This window comes from Rhamphochromis longiceps, linkage group LG17 (assembly GCF_057381845.1).
Source record: "Rhamphochromis longiceps isolate RC_006_pf linkage group LG17, R_longiceps_female_GT1.1, whole genome shotgun sequence".
Lineage (NCBI taxonomy): Eukaryota > Metazoa > Chordata > Actinopteri > Cichliformes > Cichlidae > Rhamphochromis > Rhamphochromis longiceps.
Window position 1 is genome coordinate 3,807,266 of NC_140573.1, and position 19,151 is coordinate 3,826,416.

Consider the following 19,151-nt stretch of genomic DNA (forward strand, 5'->3'; position numbering starts at 1 on the left):
TTGTGTTTTATAAAAGCTACAGCGAAGCTGTTCTGACTGAAGGCTCTGCTTTCAATTTACTCTGCTGCCGCACAACAGAGAGGCAAATTAGTGTATATAGGTTTTTACTGCCACGTCGGGGAACACTAGCAGGGCCGTAGTGTAGATCGCCTTAAGGTTAGAGTTAATGCACAGCCACTAAGACAAATAAACAAGCAGGTAATAATTTGTCATAGAAAGTAAAGAACCTGTAAAAACAAAGAGTCGAGGCAACAATGACGAATGGTTTAATGACAGGGTGCAGGAAATGAAGAGGAGCACAAAGCAAACCAGCCTTAAAATGAAGTGCTAATGGGAAGTATGTGTGCTGAGGATTGTGGTGTGAAAGCAGTGTGTAGATAATAGGGGAAGGAAGGCGTGGCAGAGGGCTTGTAACACTTTGAAAGCATGCGGTCAGAATGAAGCTTTGAAAGTGAGGAAACAGTCTGAACAAACAGCAGGTCCCTCCTCCTGACAGTCCTCTCAGCCTGCTGGCACCACAGAGCTCATAAACCCAGTCAATACAATTATATACACTGAACTGAATATTACTAATATTAAAATATTGTATTTTTACCCAGAAACTGCTGCGCAACTGTAGCGTAACAAATCATACAACATGCCTGCATACCCCCAAGTTAATGAATGTTTTCCTGCACAATAAAACTGGGTCCTTAAATCCTGAAGTGAAAGAATTCAATATTTTGATTAAACAAATGTAACCAGTAATGTCAAGCTCTGCTTTTGGCCCCATCTCTCTGAACACTGGAATAGTTATTTAAGGTTATTTTAAAGCCTGTCCTACTCAAATATGTGATTCTCATGGACATTTCATGCACAGACACTCAGGATGGTATACATGTAGGTTGAAAATGTATAAAAGCAATCAGATGATGCACCGTGTCTCTGCTGGTCCATCCATCCACATTTTAAAGTTGTTAAGAAGTATTTTAACAACATTTAACTTGTTAAAACCTGCAGATATGTGTGCAAAACCTTCAGTAAAAATGTAGCTGAACTTCAAGAGAAAAGGATGAACAGCTGATATTTTTTGTGTAGCACATGCCAAAGTTTCCTTGATCTCTGTAGAGAGTCAGAGTCCAGTATTTGGCAAAAGTCTGGGTTAGAGTTGATGTCAAGACTGTTATCTACAGAGATACAGTCCATCTTCATTTCAGAGAGAGTCAAGTGGATCAGAATGCTCTTTATTGTCCAGCACAGCACGAGTCCAACCAGGAACTTGATGCTCGGAGAAGAAAGAGAGCTTAACCTGGAGCACAGGAAGTGCGGGTGAAAGTAAAGGTGCAGGTTTGGGGAAGAACAGAGCCACGTGTGCATGAGCAGCGATTATTCGAGTGACAGGGCAGAGTTTTAAGGGAGAAGCTCAAATCAAGTAATCATGTTCTTAACTTGAAGCACTGCATTAATGAATGATGGGAATTACTTCTGCATTTCTCTGTTGTCTAACCTTCAGTTCTGTTCAAACAATTAAACTGAGAACTGGACGTGTATCGCTGTGACATTAGGACACTTGCTTCTTGTGTACAGGAAGTGGGAATCACCGCTACTTCATGGGTTACCTCTTCTTCCTGCTCTGCATGATCTGCTGGATGATGTACGGCTGTATCTCCTGTAAGCAGAACATACCGCTTTTAAAAATGTTGCTCATTTCTCACGCCACTCCTGTTTCTCTGCTAACGCCTTTGATTCTCCCTCGCTCCTCCCCCAATCAGACTGGAGGATCCACTGCGCCACCAGTTACGCCAAGGATGGTTTCTGGCTCTATCTGACACAGATCGCCTCCTGCTCCCCTTGGATGTTCTGGATGTTCCTCAACAGTGTCTTCCACTTCATGTGGGTGGCCGTGCTCATCATGTGTCAGCTCTATCAGGTACGAGTTTACGCCAAGTTTACATCGGAAAAAGCAGAGAGGTGTTGTTGTGATATAAGTGAGAACAGCTGTAATCGCTTTGACTCTCAGTAGCGAGTTACGTGCTACATTGCGGCTCACCTCTTTGCTCTGACATCTTGTAGATCGCCGCTCTCGGAATCACCACCAACGAGAGGATGAACGCTCGGAGATACAAGCACTTTAAAGTTACAGCCACCTCCATCGAGAGCCCCTTTAAGTAAGCGACCTTCATTCTCACCAGCTCACTGAAGCTGCAGCTGAGGTTAAACCATTGTCTCATCCAGCTTTGGAGCAGAGGATGCTTCTGCACAGTGAGGGGAAAAGGGAGTTTGTGGTTTTCTTACATTCTTAAAAGTTTAACGACACCAACTTCTCCCAGCGGTGTTGTCTTTTTTAAACTCACTTCAGTGTAAGCATCATTTTAAATATTATTTCCAAAGAAACTATTGAGGGTGAGAAACACAAAATTTTTTAAGTCAAAAAGTGAAAAACAAGAAAACAGAAGCAGGTTTTTTCTATTTAGTGATTTCTTTCTAAAATGGAATATTAGCAGCTGTTCAGGTCAGTTTCTCGGCTTTGAATTTCCTCAAAAAAGTGAAAGATTTTTGGTTGTTAGTTGGTACCATAACAGGAAAATGCATCAATTTGAAATAAGGCTAAATAGATTCAGGACCTTTACTGAACTGATTAAGTTTAGGGGGAAAAACATTTCTAAACAGTACTGGCATATAGTCGAACACTAGATATTAGTACTAGATAGTGCAGGTAATTTCACTCAGATGTATCATTGTATTAAATTCGGAGGGTTGAATTTCTGATGTATAGATTTCTTTGGCCTGTATTTGTACACAGAGAAAGAATTAAGCTCTGTTTTTGTCTCAGTGTACTTAACACAGCAGTATAGCATTTTTATACGTGCAATGGTGCAGAGTGCAAAGACGTTTGAATAAATTAATGAATAAATAGAGGGCAGATAACAGGCTGCTATATGTGTATGTATAGAATGCTTAAGCTTGCAGCATTAATTCCCCTCTCATGTCTCTCTGTAGTCACGGCTGCATCAGAAACCTCATAGATTTCTTTGAAATCCGCTGCTGCGGCCTGATCCGGCCCGTCACGGTGGACTGGACCACACAGTACACAATAGAATACGACCAGACGTCTGGCTCGGGCTACCAGCTGGTGTAGAGGAGGAGGAGTAAGAGGATGAAGAGGGAAGGGGAGTGTGAGCAGAGCGTGGATGGATAAATGGACGACCCTCACTCTCCCTCTCCACCCCTCCTCTGGCGAGCATATCTGAGTGATGGCGTTCTTGTGAGCACCTGCTTTTTGGACCATCTCTCCCTCACCGATCAAACAACAACAAAAAGAATCAGCCAGGACTAGCATGCTGTTACGGGGCAACACCACACCCACCCCCTCCCCCTGGCCTTCACCACCACCACCTTTACTACTATTACTACTACTATTACTCTACCTTTGCCGCTGACCAACTCTCTTCCTCTCTTCTCCTGAGCTCTTTGGACGGTGCGTTGCTGCCAGGCACAAATGCCGAGGAGAGAGGAATTACAAAACTTAAAAGCTCTTCTATCCGGAGACTCGACACTGCAGAAAAAGTAGAGCCACGAAGAGGCGACGCTGTTCTTTCCCCGTCCCCCACTCGATATCTTATTTATGGTGTCCCTGTCCGTGTGCCCCGTACATGTCTGTTTCTGATTGGTCCGGGCGCTCTGCCGTTCCTGTCACAACTAACTGTGGTGAAAGATAAAAGAAAGTTGTTTTTTTTTAAATATATACGTGTATATGAAAAAAAGCAAGAAATCGTTTTAAAGTATGATAGAAATAAGGGAATGTCTTTTAAGGTCTTGTTTTTTGTTTTTATTCTGCACCGTGATGAGTTTCCAGCGCAGCTGATGATTTGCCAACCAGTGCTGAACTTGTCATAGGAGAGAGTTTGGTTAGAGGGAGCCGCTGCAGAAGTCCCACTTCTCACCTGCTCGAGTTAAAGCTGCTTTCCTCTCGAGACACAGGCTTAGTGCGAATAGGAGGGGTTTAACCCCAGAGTAGTTGCTGTGCAGTAAGAACGCAGGATTGGGAGCGCACGGAGAACGACTCCTTCAGCGGCGACCGCTCTAGAAACGTGACAGAAACGATCCTACAGACAATGTGATACTATGTGAGGTATATTTATTTTCAAGCTATTTATAGAGAAAGTAACTATGTTCTAGCAACATCATCTTTACATTTCAGATCAACTTAGCTGAGTAGGTTTTATGAGTTAAAAAAGGCGTGCGTACGTGTAGCTGTAGAAGATGGAGGGCAGAGAAGCTTGCCTGCAAACCCCTGTAGGCGGCTACAGCAAGTGTATTTATTACCTGCAGAGTTTAAGAGAAGGCAGCGGGAGGACAGATGAGTTTACAAGGGTTTCATTCCGTGTTTTTCTTCAGAAGCTGTACAGTCTTATTTGTTTGTCGTGTCATTTGTCTGCCTACATTATTGCACTGATATTTTTTTTTTTCAAGTTTGAATTTTTTTTTAATTTTGGCCATTACTGAACAGAAGCAGAGCTTCACGCCGACGCTTCCATTGTTTACACAGAAGGAAAAGGACGGGCCGCCTCACATCGCTTTCTGTCCGGACCCCCGCACACGCAGCCTGCTCCACAGCAGCAGGAGGATGACCTGAGATGTCAAGAATGTGCATCTGTACATAAACATCATCTCCCTCTGCTTTTTCTTTTCATCAGTGTTAGCCCAACAGTGCTCCTGGACCTTTTTTTTCTTTTCTCGCGTTTGGGGGATTTCTTCCAAACAAGCCGAAAAAGGAGAAACTCGAGTGACTATACTCCAAGTGTATGACTGTAGCTTTTAGTGATGTCCGTCACTGCTGTCTATAGGCGTTTTAACTCTTACGAAGCTCCACTGCATGTATGATGCTTGGGACAGCCGGGCTGTCGCCGCCCCTGTCGTCGTCGTCTTCTTCATGGTGACAGCCAAGCGAGCCCTGTATCTGTATATAGTGAATGTTAAGTATTTGCAAGTACTTTTCTGCATTTTGTTCATTTGTCCTTTTTTAGGTTTCTTTCTCTCAAATCCAGTGTATTTAGTGAAAGTTGTCCTTCAGGTCGCCAGCTTTCCAGTGGGACCCTCCCTGTGCAAGCGTGTAATATATTTGAATGTTCCATTTTTTGTTTGTTTTATTTCTACCTTATATACCGCTGGGTTTGTTATTACCACTGGATGTACAAATTGTAAAGCAAAGACACTAGAGAACTAAGGCAGATGCCATTTTTGTTTTATTTTGGTTCTGTTTTTTAAAAGCTGAAATGTGATCATGCAATAGTTTTAAGGATAGAGGGAGGTTATATTATATAAAAGGCCTCCGAAACTTTTGAGCCTAGTGTTTGCATCATCAGAAGGGGACGGTTATGTCATCATTACATGTTTCAAGCCTCCATCTTTACTAACCACTGATGTCACTGCTGCCCTAAGAACATGACACACAGCAGCTTTGTTTTGTGTGCTTTAATGGTCAGAAGGCCCTGACCCAGCTGTACATTTCATATCAGTAACTAGCCTCTTGTGTTCTAATAATGCCTTTTAAGTGAACATAGATATATGCAGGCTAGTTTTGTTTTTTGTTTTTCTTTAGGGCGGTTCACCACTTCAGGCTCACACAGGACATGAATTCAAAGCCATCTCAGTCCTCACTAGTTCTTCCAGCAGCCTAAAAAGTCTCTTCTGTCTCCCCCCTCCCCCGCCTCTCTCACCTTCACCATGTGGGATAGTAAAAGCAGAAAAAAAGAAAGCACATAATCATATCCAGTGCCTCTCTGCCCACCTCCAGACATCACTGTTACTCCGCTTCAGATGTAAACATATGGGCATGGTTCAGTTTTAATGGCTTTAATAATAAAATACAGTCAAATGTGACCCGTTGGTTTGTTCATGTTTTTTATTTTATTTGTATCAACAGCACCTTTTAAGCATCAAAGCATAGAGGATGAAATGTGTTCATGTTGGGCAGAGTGACTGTGGTCCCACCGAGCCATCACTGAGCGTGAACCAGAGCACCGGCTCCTTGGCCATAACCGAACCCTTTGGGGCCAAAGTTCTTGGCATAACATGCTGTGGAGGGAAAGAAGAAACATCAACAAACCTCTCTACTTCTAATTGTCATTCTATTTGAAAGCTTCTTAAATCACTGCTACCAGTAAATTATTTATTGTTGTGTAAACCTGAAATGACACACAACACAAGCTAACAACACTGTGTCATGTTAGGTTGGAGCTGCTTTTCCTTGCACAACTTGATTCTTGGTGGCACAGGTTCAACAAAGTGCTGGAAACTTTCCTCCGAACGTTGATCCATATTGTTTCACAGCATCACAGTTTGCTTGGTTGCACATCCAGGTTGTGAATCTCCCATTGCACTACATCTCAGAGGTGCTCTACTGGGTTGAGATCTAGTGACTGTCAAGGCTGTTACATGCAATGAAATTATTCATATTCAAGAAACTATTTGGAGATGGTGTGTCATCCTGCTGGAAGCAGCCATCCACTGTATTCACATAGGCAGGGTCGCGGTGAACAAAGCTCATTTGATACTAATGTGCCAAGAAAATCCAAACTATTACCCCACTATGACCAGCATGAAGCGGGGATAAAAAGCAGGCTGGATCCATGTTTTCATGGTGCTTATGCCAAGCGCAGAGCCTACTGTGCAGAAATCAAGATTATCAGACCAGGGAATGTTTTTCCACGCTTCCGTTGCTCAATTTTGGTGAGCTCATGACAACTGTAGCCTCATCTCCAAAAGTTGTGTCTGTTCATCAGGACGTAGCGTTTTGTGGGAGAAACGTTTCATCACTCATCTCAGCTGACTGCAGGTTTCCAATCTTATAAACAGTACATTTGCATAATGACTGAAACCAGCCCACTGAAGGAACAAACAGCTGGGAGGTCAGTTCCTTCATCATGATTATGCAAATTCTCATGAAACGTGTCTCCCACTGAAAACGCTACGTCCAGATGAACAGAATCAACTGTTGGAGATTTACTTACCTGGATGATTGAGCACGCATCACGACGAAACTGTAGCCTCAGACTCCTGTTGTCAGCTGACAGGAGTGGTACATGATGCTTCTGCATACCTTGGCTGTAATGAGTTGTTATTTGAGTTGCTGTTGCCTTCCTATCAGCTTAAAGCAGTCGGGCTATTCTCTTCTTTTTGGACCCTTCTCTGATGAACTCTAGAGATGGCTGTGTGGGGAAAATCCAAGCAGATCAGCAGTTTCTGAAATGCTCAGACCAGCCTGTCTGGCACCAACAACAATGCAACGTTCAAACTCACTTAAAATCGCCTTTCTTCACCATTCGTTTGGTCCATTAACCAACCAATATCATGAACCAACAGGACCTCCGTAGGTGGATTTAACCATTAACACAACTGTGTCAAGATGTCTGCTGTGAAAGCAGTTTGTTTTCCTGTCGCTTGCACTTACAGTTTTGACCTCTATGACCCAGTGACTGAGCAGATCTAATCACTGCAACAGAAACCTCCTGTGTGTACGTGTTTCCAGTCCTTTCAGTAGCAGCAGCGCCTGCTTTCCCAGCTTTAGCTGTTTATTTAACATGCACGTGTTAAGGTTCAATACCCCCGCTCTTTGGATTGTGGTAAAACAAAGACCTGCAGAATTTCCATTCTCTGTGTAGCATTCCTAGATTTCATTCAATAAACCGCAGCGTTTCCTTGAGCTCTGTCTACAAACATCGGATCTGCTGTCCACATCTGTCTTTGAAACACTCAGGCGGGGCACCGTAACAACATCCAGATGTTGCTGAAACAGAGAGCGGACATGTCTGTTAGAGGACAGCGAGCTGTCAGATTGATTGATAGCGGCAGCAGAGCTGAGGGTGTTTGTCTTTAGAGCCGAGTTGCAACATTCCTGCCCATCAGTGCACGGTTTCCTTGTGACGTACAGCAAACAAGATCTGCTGACAGTTGTGTTTACGACTGTTTCTGCCAGCGTGTATCACTCTTCTGTTCAAGCAAAGCATCCCATTGTGCTGAGAGGAGAGAGCTTGTTGTGGAGGTCAAATTGGTGAGGCTCTGTTAATATGACAGAGCCAAACCCACAGAAAACATGCGACACAACACCAGCTACAGCATGTTTCACTTCAGAAAGTCCATCCCATTTGACTTTTTGCTAATATGGTCACATTCACTGGCACAGGAGCAGAGAATAATTTGCATAATGCCGTTACTGATCTAATTAGCTGACTTTGTGTTTGTGAGTAACAAGTCAACCGTTCTGTCTCTTTTATGCGAAGGCATCATCCCTTGTGCAAGTCACAAGACTAACAGGACACACAGCACAATCTTAAAAGTGAGCAGCTTTAAATGTTCCCCTGGCTCAGTCCTGAGACTGATGTATGTAAATGCAATGGCATTAGCATGCTGCCAATGAACATGCTAACATACTAGCATGCTAAAAAGCGTTTAACCAAATGTACATCAGAGACAGATGGAATGTTATCTGCTTTGCAGGTATTTGGTCACAAGCTGTACTGTTTCAATAATGCTGATGGCAGCAGAAAGTTAAAGGAACACACACATTTACCCCAAAGAGGCTCTGAAACCCTGTACCAAATGTCATTGCACTCCAATACCACTTGTCAGTCTTCCTGGTTAGATATTTGAGGACATGGGGAGTCCAAACAAACCTGACTCCAGTTTCTGCATTAAAGCAAATCTACCACAATCATTTCCAGCTCCATATTTTTATTGTTATTCCTGGACTTTACTCAACTTTACTCTGTGTTATTTACTTAACACGGAGCCTTGGTGCAGCTGTGTGGAAAATAAAAACAGTTTTAGTTCTCCTCCTTTTGGATTACGAGGAGGTCCTTTTAAGCAAACTTTAATCTGACCGGTTCCCTCACACAAACAGGTTTGAACAGCAGTGTTCTCCAACATACATTTTCAATCTGACTTTCGAGCCATGAAGTGTGGTATGCCACACATTTCCTTCTCTCACCCCAACTGGTTGTGGCAGATGGCCCCGCCCCTCCCTGATCCTGTGAGAGGTTTCTTCCTGTTAAAAGGGAGTTTTTCCTTCCCACTGTTGCCAAGCGCTTGTTCATAGAGGGTCGTCTGATTGGTGGGGCTTTCTCTGTATCATTGTAAGGTCTGGGCAACTGAACTGAATTACTGAATTAAAACTGAACTCAGTTAAAATTGAATTGAATATTATTCATTAACTGATTAATGGAGTGTCGATCTATCCAGTGGGAAAATGCGCTGGTGCTGGGATTGCTTTGTAGAAGCTGTAAGTAATCTCTCTTAATTCCTGGGTGGAGTTATTATGGTAGCGGAGACGTTTCTGGAAACCTTTTCAGGAAATCTAAATTGTGTCTGAAGCACTCTGTTGTAATGCTGGAATGAAGCATTGCAAATTATTTAGATTTGTCTCACCTTTGCAGTAGATTTCTCCATCTTTCTCAGTCTGGGTGGTCGACTCCAGGCTCTTGCCACATTTTGCACAGCGGAAACAGTTCTTATGCCATGGCTGCAACGAAAAGCAGGAAGATTTGATCTCATTTGATCAGCTATTATGCTTTTATGCCACAGCTAGATTAAACTGCAAGGCTCGTACAATGTCAGGTCAATTCTATAACAGCTGATACCTGCACAGGCTTCTTGGATCATGTATCATCAGTGCTTTTATTAAATCCAATTAAAGCAACTTGGCTTTCCCACGGCCTGGGGCGTTTTCATTACACAGAAAATTACAGGTCATGTCTTAGCCAATGAGAAGAGCCTCTCCTCCCATTAGGAAACACATTAACAGCTCTGATAACGTCACCAGCTGTTACTCAGCTCATGCATGAAGCCACAAGTGATCACTGACAGGAAATGATCCACTCCTCCCACTTTGAGAGGCAACAGAAATCCAGCACACAAATCGTTTGTCCTCCATGGACAGCTTTTCATATGAGCAACTGCTCTGAGAGTTATTGATTTCTGAAAACATCCTGCCGATACGTCCCTAGACGTAAATCAGAGCACTGACAATAGCAGGCTTAGTCCGATTAACACCAGCTGTCCGGAAGCTCCCATCCAGACTCTGTGGAACGGCTTCAATCAGAAAAACAGCATTCGCGTTCTCTCATTAGGAGAAACCGCAGCAAACCTCCAGCGTGTGGTTCAGCACAGGCAAGACCATGTGTGTTCAATCCAGTCAAACCAGTCTCACCCCTGTGGTTTGCAGACTGTGATCCAGTGGAGTTCAAGGACCTCATTTGTGCTGGGACTGTTCATGCTAAAGCTGTGTTTGATGAGAGTTGTGTAGCGCTGAGTGGAGTCTGCACACTAGAAAAGTGTTTTCTGAATAACATTAAATCACACTGCAGATTGCCATCGATCAAACTGATTTAAAGGTGTCTACAGTGCAAACAGAACAAAAACAGCACAAAGGTGCAGTTGTGTGTTCTTGAAGCAAGTCCACATTAACGTAATAATAAATTCATAACATTTTTGAAACTTGGCTGAACTAGTGAAAGTTAAATAGCTGACTTGGACAATGTCTTGAGCAGATGCCTCAATTCAAAGTTCATATTGGATTCATATTCAGAGATGCATCTTTCTCGTTTAAAGGGCAGCTAATATGCTGATTTCAACTCTGTTTGTTGTCATCTCAGACACTTCGACTGTAGCTTTGCATGAGCCACAGTAATCCTTGTTGCAGATCTGCCGTAAGCACTCTCTGATTGGCTGCCTATCACAAACCAGAGTTTAGTGCCTGACACGACCATATTAGGCATATCCAATGTCAGCTGAAGCCGAAGCTTTTGATTCACTGGATTGCTTGTGACTTCAGTATTGTGAACCTTGAGCAACCAACTATAAATGACGCAAAGTAACACGTCCCTGCTGTTGTGTTTTTATGTCCAAGACTGGATCGATCAGCATTCAGTGATGTGCCAGCTCATGGGGGTCACGATCCATCAAACCACACAAAACTTTAGTTCTCGTCACTACTGAGAACGACAAACGTGTCCTTGACATGAAGCATTTGTGTGATTTTGGTGAAGCCCTACAAAGTGGACACTGTGTGCCAGTTTCACTAAAGCCTGAAAAGCAGAGAGACTGAAGGTCTGTGGTGTGATCTTTAAACACACTTCAGGTAAAACTCTCACCTTGCCTGCCCCCATGATCTTCTCGGCTGCGTAAACCGAGTCTCCACACCGGGCGCATTTCTCCGAACCGCCAAACTTCTGAGCAAATTTGGATGGGTTGGGGTTGGTCGTGGGTCTGTGAGTCTGGGTCCTTGGGTGGGAAAGGGCAAATAAATATACGGCAAATTATTTCAGAGGAAAAGTTAATTTATTGTTCACATGTTCAACTCTCATTTCAGTCAGACTGACATTGGCCTGTAAATTCAAAGAGTCCTAAACTCAACATATCAGACTATTTGTGGTGCTAGTATTGAACAAAGTAGGATCCAAAACATTAAGATCCAGAAAACAACCTGACTGCTCTGCTGTCTGTTCTCTGCCAATGGTGGGAAAATGAGCAGGGCACCATGGGGCCCGGAGCAATGCTTATCGAAGGGTGACTGCCAGCCTCAGTGGCCCCTGAATGAAGGTCTTTGTGATGGAGGATACAGCAGGGTGAGCGAGATCCTTCTGGTTGCATAATAACTCTTTCATAATCGAATCACCTGACGTCTGAGGCAGGGTAATAATTATGCAGTGTAACAAAACCTCGGATGCAATTTTGCCTTAGGAGCGTCCAGAAAATATCCCCAACCCATTCCCGGGCTGCAGGCTGGAAGCTTGATGGAAAGCAACGATCCTGTTCGGTTAGATGATGTTTTTCACTCTTAGATCTTTACTTTGAATTTCAGACTTGCCTCATCTTGTACTCTGGGTCCCTTTTAAAATGACACCATTTCCAAGATTCATGTCTGCAGACTTCATGGCAGATGAATCAGATCTTATCAGACCTCAAAGGACAAACATGTTTCTCATGTAAAGGAATGGATTTAAACCCACTGTTACAATGTACTGTGTTGTGAGTTACTGTACATGCAAACTGTACTAACATTATAACCCAAAAAGGTTAGCGCATGGCATTTTACTGTAGCTAATGGTCGACAGTGAGAAGCCTGTATCCTCTTCAAAGACAGGTCCCAGTCTCACAGTTTTAAAGCAACCCAGCTCTGCACCAAAACCTGTTGAATCAAATGATTATTATTGGAGGTAAACACTGGTTATAGAATCTATTTCCAGAAATTCTCATTTTTAAAGACAATATTCGCATTAGTGTAAAAACAAAAATATGTTTCCATACTCTTTTTTTGTCTCTTTATCCAGATCCAAATTCTATACTACTCCTTCCATACTGTGTAGGAATCTTGTGGATCTACATCTGGGAATTGACTTAGCCAAGCTGGATTTGATAAAGAAGTGGAGTTTTGCCAGTATTCCTGTAAGGTTTCTTTCCTCTCTCAAAGCGCTGTGGTTCTTGCAGAAAAGGGCCGGGACTGTGAAGCGCAGAGGCTTGTTCATGGTTATGAAATCTTTACTCTGAACGACACTACTCGGGCAAGCTGATCTGTATGCAAACATACAGATTGTCTTGTTATTGCCATTTGTACGCATTTAAATTGCATCTGGTGATATTTTCAAATCAGGCAGAGATTCATTTTACAGGACAGCGCTCACCTACATAGCTACATAATAACCTCTATTTCTGGTTTTTGTGTGAAGTAGTTTGTGTATTTGGGATCAGCTTCAACCTCAGTTCCATAAGTACGTGCTGACAATGGCACTGTGACAGTCAGCAGCCACAGCTTATAAAGATCATTACAAATAATGCAACACTACACAGTGGCCTCGACAACCACACCACAGCATTACATCTGTGCAATTATAACTGATGAATGATGCTTTGTTAAGATATTATAGTTTCATAGTTACTGGCAACACTGTTGGGAATTTACACAAAGTTAACACTTTTTAAACTCCCACAGAAACAATAAACATCACCAGAACTCAGACGAGAGCCAGTATACAGCAAAGTTACATCACTGCATACAGTAGTGATGTCATGAAATACCATGTGCACATGTTAACTGCAATAACCATTGTGATCACAGTTAGTCAGAGTTACGCTTTAATCATTATGTAAAGGGAGTGTTTCCCTGACTGTCGCCAAAGTGCTTGCTCATGGGGTCATTTGATTGTTGGGTTTTTCTCTGTATGCATTATTGTAGGGTCTACCTTACAATATAAAGCACCTTGAGGTGACTGTTGCTGTGATTTGGCACTCTATGAATGAAACATTCATTGAAGTCCAGCTTACTCTTCAGGCTTGATTCCCAGCCGTTCTCCCCGATCCATGTTGAGTGTTCCTGCTCCCTGTCCATAGCCATAGCCTTTAGGACCGTATTTTTTTCCATAGCACGATTTGCAGTAGATCTCCTGGTCATGACTGGCCAGAGTGGTGCTGTCCAAACCCTTCCTGCAGACCACTGTGGACACACACACAGCAGCAGTTAAGTGAGAGGAAAGGTCTTCTAAATTCTTTTCACTTGGTTACATTTACATGTATTTACTGCCTAAATGTAGCACATGACATGTCTGAAATACTATAAAGATTTTAAGTACTAGATGAAATTCTAATATTTATTATTAGACTCCTTTAGAGTAGCACAGATCCATCCATATTCAATCTTTTACTGGCTTTTAGTGCGGCCCCTCAGTTCCTCCTCCTTGTTTCTTTCCCTTTACAGTCATTCTTCCCTTAAAGTCAGTGTTCTAAAAACTGCGTCCCTCTCACAAGCAGCACACAAAGTGCAGGTGAGTTGTGTGTCTGTGGTCACCTATTATGCTAACTTCTAACTCTGTATTCTTTGGGATTTCCTAAATTAGCCATGCAGGGCTCAAATTCATTTTTTGAGTACTCCACCCAGTGTCCGAAACATGGCCCTCCAGCTCCCCTCGTAACTAACTTTGTTCTGAATGGCTAAATTGACATAATGTACCTGGAAGGGTAATTTACAGTGTCAGCTGAAAGCAGTCCACTTTCTGTCAACAACAACTGTGGGAATGAAAAGAAGATTGTTTGTAGTTTCTGTTTTATCCTCCCGTGTAACTTTAATGACCAGTTTTGACACCTCAGTATACATCAATAAAGACGCGGCTTGACGAACATTAGAATATCTCTCCCACTGAAAACGCTACGTCCAGATGAACGATATGACAGAAACAAGGGTTACTCCTAGTAGGTGTCCAAGGGGGGAAAGTAAAATATCTGATAGCCACAAAGGTCTGAAGAGCCAGTTCAAGAATGTGAACCAGCTGCTAAGAATGAGAGGTTCAAAGACCTCTGGCATTTAAAGTTCACATCTACAATAATCAACAAAACAAGAACAGATTCTTCAAATTCCAGTGTTTTCTCTTATGACTTTAACACCATTTTGATTGCAACTGCAGGTATTTAAATAACATAAAGGTTAAAGAAAATCAATTCCAGCTTGAGTCTGGCTGTATACCAAAGGTGTTGGAAAAATTGACAGCATCTTGGCAGGTTTGTCTTAGCAGAGAAAGCAGCGTCTGTAAAAACAAAGGCTCCACGGGTGCTTTAGGCTGCACGCTTGTGCCCACGCTGGCTGCTGGGATTAGCTGAATTCTTTACACAATGGCCTTCGCTACGAGACTGTCTGAATCTGGTTTCAGATTTCACACAACCGGCAGGAAAAATGTCTCCATTCACGTCTGCACGTCTCCCAGCCAACACTGTCAAAACAAGACTTGCATGTCCCATTGAATGGCACCTAAATCCTGACTTGCCCTCCTCAGTTTGTGATGCACTTTTAGGTTTTTTGACAGTACTTCCTCTTTGCTTCAACTACATGTACACTAGTATTCCCCATGTGTTGCCACAGGCACTGACTGTGAATAAATAGGTGAGACAAAGACACAGATAGTGTACACAGAGTCATATGAGGCTGTGTGACTTCTCTGTCAGCATAAAGCTATCTTTCTTAAAAATCAGTGAATGTCGGAAAACAGAGAATTTGGACAAAAAAGTGCCCTTGCTCATCACCTCCTGGGTCAGACAAAGCTGTCTTTGTAATAGAGCTGCTCAAAAAGAAGAAACCCGCCTTTTGTGGCTCACACTGTTTTGCTCTTTTCTTGACAGCAGCTCTATGGAGAAATATCCTGATGTCTTCGCGAGGTCTTCACTGGAACATTTTCACTGACATTTTGAGGCTGGTTTGGGGTGAGGATTAGTGAGCGAAATGTCAGAGCAAGCTTTCTTAGGTGACCCGAGGAGGCGAAACAGAGTTCAAGCGCCGTCCTGCTTTGGCGGGGTCTACGCTGATGACAGGAACGTTGCTCAGTCTTATTCCAGATAAAGTTATATTTGCATTTTGATGCATTTGATGTACTTACTGCAGAGAAAACAGCATTTATGGAAGCTCTTGCCATCACACTGCACTTCCTCCGCGTGGTAAACCGTCCCGTGGCATGCTGCACACTTGTTGCCTCCGCCCCAGTTTGGCATGGTGTTTCTGACAAGACACAGAGATGATGAGAAAGGTTAAACATCTCGTCTGTTCCTCCTCTGAACTTCCAAACACGAGTGAGTAAAAAAAAGGACAGCTGTGTTTTCTGTCATATTAAAGCACTGCAGGATTTATATCACAATAGCAATGATTCGACTGAAAATTACAGCTACAGGCCACAACGTCTATCCCAACTGCATAAACAAAGTCAGCCTTGACAAAAGGGCAGACTAATACCCAGAGGAATGCTTGCGGGCGCCATGCCTCAGAGCTTTTGTTTCCTGATGAGCTGTGGCTGAAGGATGCAAACATTAACTGCACAGAAGAAGTGAGAAATAAACAGTGTCTTGTCACACCATGCGTCTCCCTAACGTTTGTCCATTTGCCTGTAATTACAGATTAAATCCCACTAAATACAAATGCAACATTTTAAGTTTCCCCTCACATGTCAGCACAAAACAAACCTGCTATGATATCATAGTTTGGAAATTAAACTTGAAAATGGCTGTGATTGTTCATTACACTCGAGACTATTAATCTTTTCTGTCACAGGTCTCCTCCCTGTTGGATTAGAGACTGCAGCACAGGCCCCCAGCATGAGAAGGGATCAAAGCCCACTAATGCTATACTTCAGCAGCTGATGAGAAAGTCGGTGTGGAAGTGCACAGGCCAACAAGTCTGCTGGTACTGGCTGTGGAAGTGTATTCCAGTCTATCTGAGAAAGAGTCTGAGCTTTGAGATCATGGCTGGACACGAAATCTTCCAGTGAAGCAAGACTAATGAAGCTGCATGGAGCTCCTCAAGAAAGATTCACTGAACCCTTTTCAAGAGAGGAAATCTGAAACTTATTATAAAATAAGAAATTAAGTGTTTTTTCCTGCCATTTCTCGCATAGACTACAGACTGCATTGGGACAACTGAAACAATAAGGCGACTCCATAACATATCAGTGAATGGTAATGACCTTATTTTATATTATTCTGGAATATGAACATATTGAAAAAAGACAGGAGTTAAATTCTCATTCTGTCAGCCACGAGCTGTAACGTTTTTGTTTTCATTTTTACAGTGAATTTATATTATTAATAATATTGTCACCCTTACAAAAAAGCTGCAGTTAAAGTTAAAGTTAAAATCACAAAGATGCATTTGTCTGCTGGCTTTGCCCTTAAGGCACAGTTTGACCAGTTTGTGCGATACTTGATTACAACTGGCTAATGAACAGCTGAACACCGAGCAAAGAGTTTTGTATTAACGTTAGCTCACTGCTGTTTCTGGCATTGAACCTCGTTTCTTAAGTATATCTAAGTTATCAGTGAAACGCACAAAACAGTCTGCGCAAAAGTTGCCCGATAACTAGTCTACAAACATTTTGCACCAAAGACCAACAAGATTAATTCAATAATTTCTGTAATTCAAAAGTAATCTTTTTATCTTATCTTGTCACTGGAACAGTGAGTAATTCACACCGCGAACCCAAACCGGTTAAACAAAAAATTACCTTAAAATATTTTTTAAAAAGAAGAAAAAACAGCCAATATCCAAAACTGGTTGAGCTCGACCTCAGAGTCTGAATGGTATATCCAGAAACCTCCGTGGTACCTCCAGCACACACACGCCGTACTGCCACACAGCGCTCTGCTCCGCACATTTACAGAGAGAGGAGGGGTTTCACCCAGGGGCGTGAACTCAGCACTGCTGCTTTCCCGTGCGGTCGGAAGAGTAACGATTTATGTTGACACTGAAGGTAGACTGATTAAAACAAACAAACAAACAAAACGTGGGTTCAGTGACAAGCCAGCTGATAATAGTTTCCCTTCGAGTAACCAAGTTGGAAGAGGTTGTGAAAAGTGTTTAATTTGTCTTTTGTGTGGGATAATTATGGTGGCAGTAGGATTGTATAATGATGGTGGATTATTCCTATAACAAAACCCCAAAAGACTTATTGTTTTATTTTATGTCATGTCACGTACCAGTGGCTCGGATTTCAAATATAGAATTATTGTCTTATCCATTTATACTGGATCATGTGGTTGAATATATTACTACAGAGAGCATGCAGAACCACCAGCTGTGTGCCTGAGTGCAGTCTGTCTTAAAACTCATGGATTTGTGCAGGAAAAAGGAAGCTGGTCTTCCTGTTAGGATTACAGGAAAGGAGACAGAGACAATAGACTTTAGTACAATAGACAATATTATATCTCTGCATTTGCGCATGCATCCATTTACAGGGAAATCATTTGCAGTATCCCAGAAAATTTGTCAGGGCTTAAATCACCACTGCTGTAAAATTTGCTGTAATCTTGCACCCTGCTGGACACAGAATGTAAAAACCACTACCAGAAAATTGTTGTTGTTGTTTTTGTTTTGTATCACTCAGGCAAGATAAAGAAAGAAATCCGTTATATCAGACACTACAGCTCTGGAGACAATGGCAGTGATGCGGCACTCGCCAGTACAACACTCTTCGATGACTACATCATAAACCTCAAACATAAAGGACCGACGATTCTTATAAATAGATACCAAACTATATATGAAAGCTAAAACTGATACAAAGCCGTATTCTAAGTGAAAGATTGACTTCAGCACAGTTCAATAAGACACACAACAGTAATTAATTAAAAAGTCAAATCACAGAAAGAATCGCTCTTGAGTGGACTTGAGTTATGCCCTTCAAAGAGGACCTGTTATCGTTTCCTGTTCTGTATTTTTTTCATCCTTATACAGTGGCTTTGCATGACTCAGTTCAAAATAATCCTCATTTATCTTGATGCAGTCTTATCTGCCTTCCCATTCCCTTATAGCATCCTTGTGATTGGCTGCCTCATGCAAACTGAAGATTTGAACTGCAGGTAAGCGGGACTGTGCTCACAACCAGCATCTGAAACAAAGCAAGGAGGGGGAACTGGAATTTTTTATGGCGTGTTATAAATGAAGTGCGTACTGGGACACCTGAAAACAGAAATCAGCTATAATTATAAAGTTGCTATTTTCACATTTCATTTATGTTCCAAGTTATACTGTCGATTGTGTGAAAATAAAAAGGTATAGTCAAAGCTACAGTTTCAACACAAAAATACATTTTACTGCTGATGTTGCCCTTTAGGCACCGAGTAGTTTTTGTGAAACTTGGTTACAACTGGCTAACAAACAGCTGAGCACTGAGCAAAGTGAGGAGTTTGACATGAATGTTAGCTAATCGCTATTCTGTGACATTTCCCTGTGTCGTTAATGAAACATCACTACTACAGTAAAGAGAACATTCTGGTAGAGCCTGCAGATAAGGTAAATGCAGAAAAGCTTACAAACCGACGAGATAAATTCCAGCTTGATTGCTTCCAGCTATACCTTACCATTAGCCCACCACAAACTTGCTACAAATAAAAAAATCCCTCCATTAAAATTTAAAGTAAATGGGAAAAACTGTTGTATCTCATTAAAAAGGCATTTCTGAAAGCTGGACAGAACTACTCGGGGCATGCTGTAATAACTAAATGAATTTTCAGAAAGTATTCAGGAATCTCAAGCTTTAGCTATAAGGTCAGGGTACCTTGCTCCACTATAAGAAACATTCTGGGTAAAAATAAAATTAGTTAGAAAGAGGAAGGCTGGAACTATGAGTAACCAAAGGAACTAACAG

General features: G+C 42.2%; 2 protein-coding genes across 2 annotated transcripts in view; one reads left to right on the forward strand and one right to left on the reverse strand.

Moving 5' to 3' along the window:
• The window catches only part of zdhhc17 (zDHHC palmitoyltransferase 17), a 33,668-nt gene extending 27,923 nt beyond the window's left edge, over window positions 1–5,745 (forward strand). Inside the window, exons 14-17 of the mRNA XM_085387551.1 lie at window positions 1,567–1,650; window positions 1,752–1,909; window positions 2,053–2,147; window positions 2,980–5,745. Coding sequence (XP_085243677.1) covers window positions 1,567–1,650; window positions 1,752–1,909; window positions 2,053–2,147; window positions 2,980–3,118 — 476 coding nt within the window. The 3' untranslated portion in view covers window positions 3,119–5,745. The remainder of the gene's footprint in view (window positions 1–1,566; window positions 1,651–1,751; window positions 1,910–2,052; window positions 2,148–2,979) is intronic.
• Window positions 5,746–5,870: 125 nt separating this feature from the next.
• On the reverse strand, window positions 5,871–17,168 carry csrp2 (cysteine and glycine-rich protein 2). Its single transcript, XM_085387552.1, has 6 exons — window positions 17,010–17,168; window positions 15,396–15,514; window positions 13,300–13,468; window positions 11,130–11,259; window positions 9,406–9,499; window positions 5,871–6,057 (listed from the first exon to the last, which is right to left on the reverse strand). The coding sequence occupies exons 2-6, from the start codon at window positions 15,505–15,507 to the stop codon at window positions 5,981–5,983; spliced, it is 582 nt and encodes a 193-aa protein (XP_085243678.1). The 5' UTR covers window positions 15,508–15,514; window positions 17,010–17,168; the 3' UTR covers window positions 5,871–5,980.
• Between the last annotated feature and the right edge of the window lie 1,983 nt (window positions 17,169–19,151).

Bases quoted from the DNA above. Each gene is read 5' to 3' on its own strand.
- csrp2 (XM_085387552.1), bottom strand. From the start codon at position 15,507: ATGCCAAACTGGGGCGGAGGCAACAAGTGTGCAGCATGCCACGGGACG. The intron at 13,469-15,395 runs GTAAGTACATCA...GTGTGTCCACAG, and splicing joins TAAATGCTGTTTTCTCTGCA to TGGTCTGCAGGAAGGGTTTG. The intron at 9,500-11,129 runs GTGAGAGTTTTA...TTTTCGTTGCAG, and splicing joins AGATCATGGGGGCAGGCAAG to CCATGGCATAAGAACTGTTT.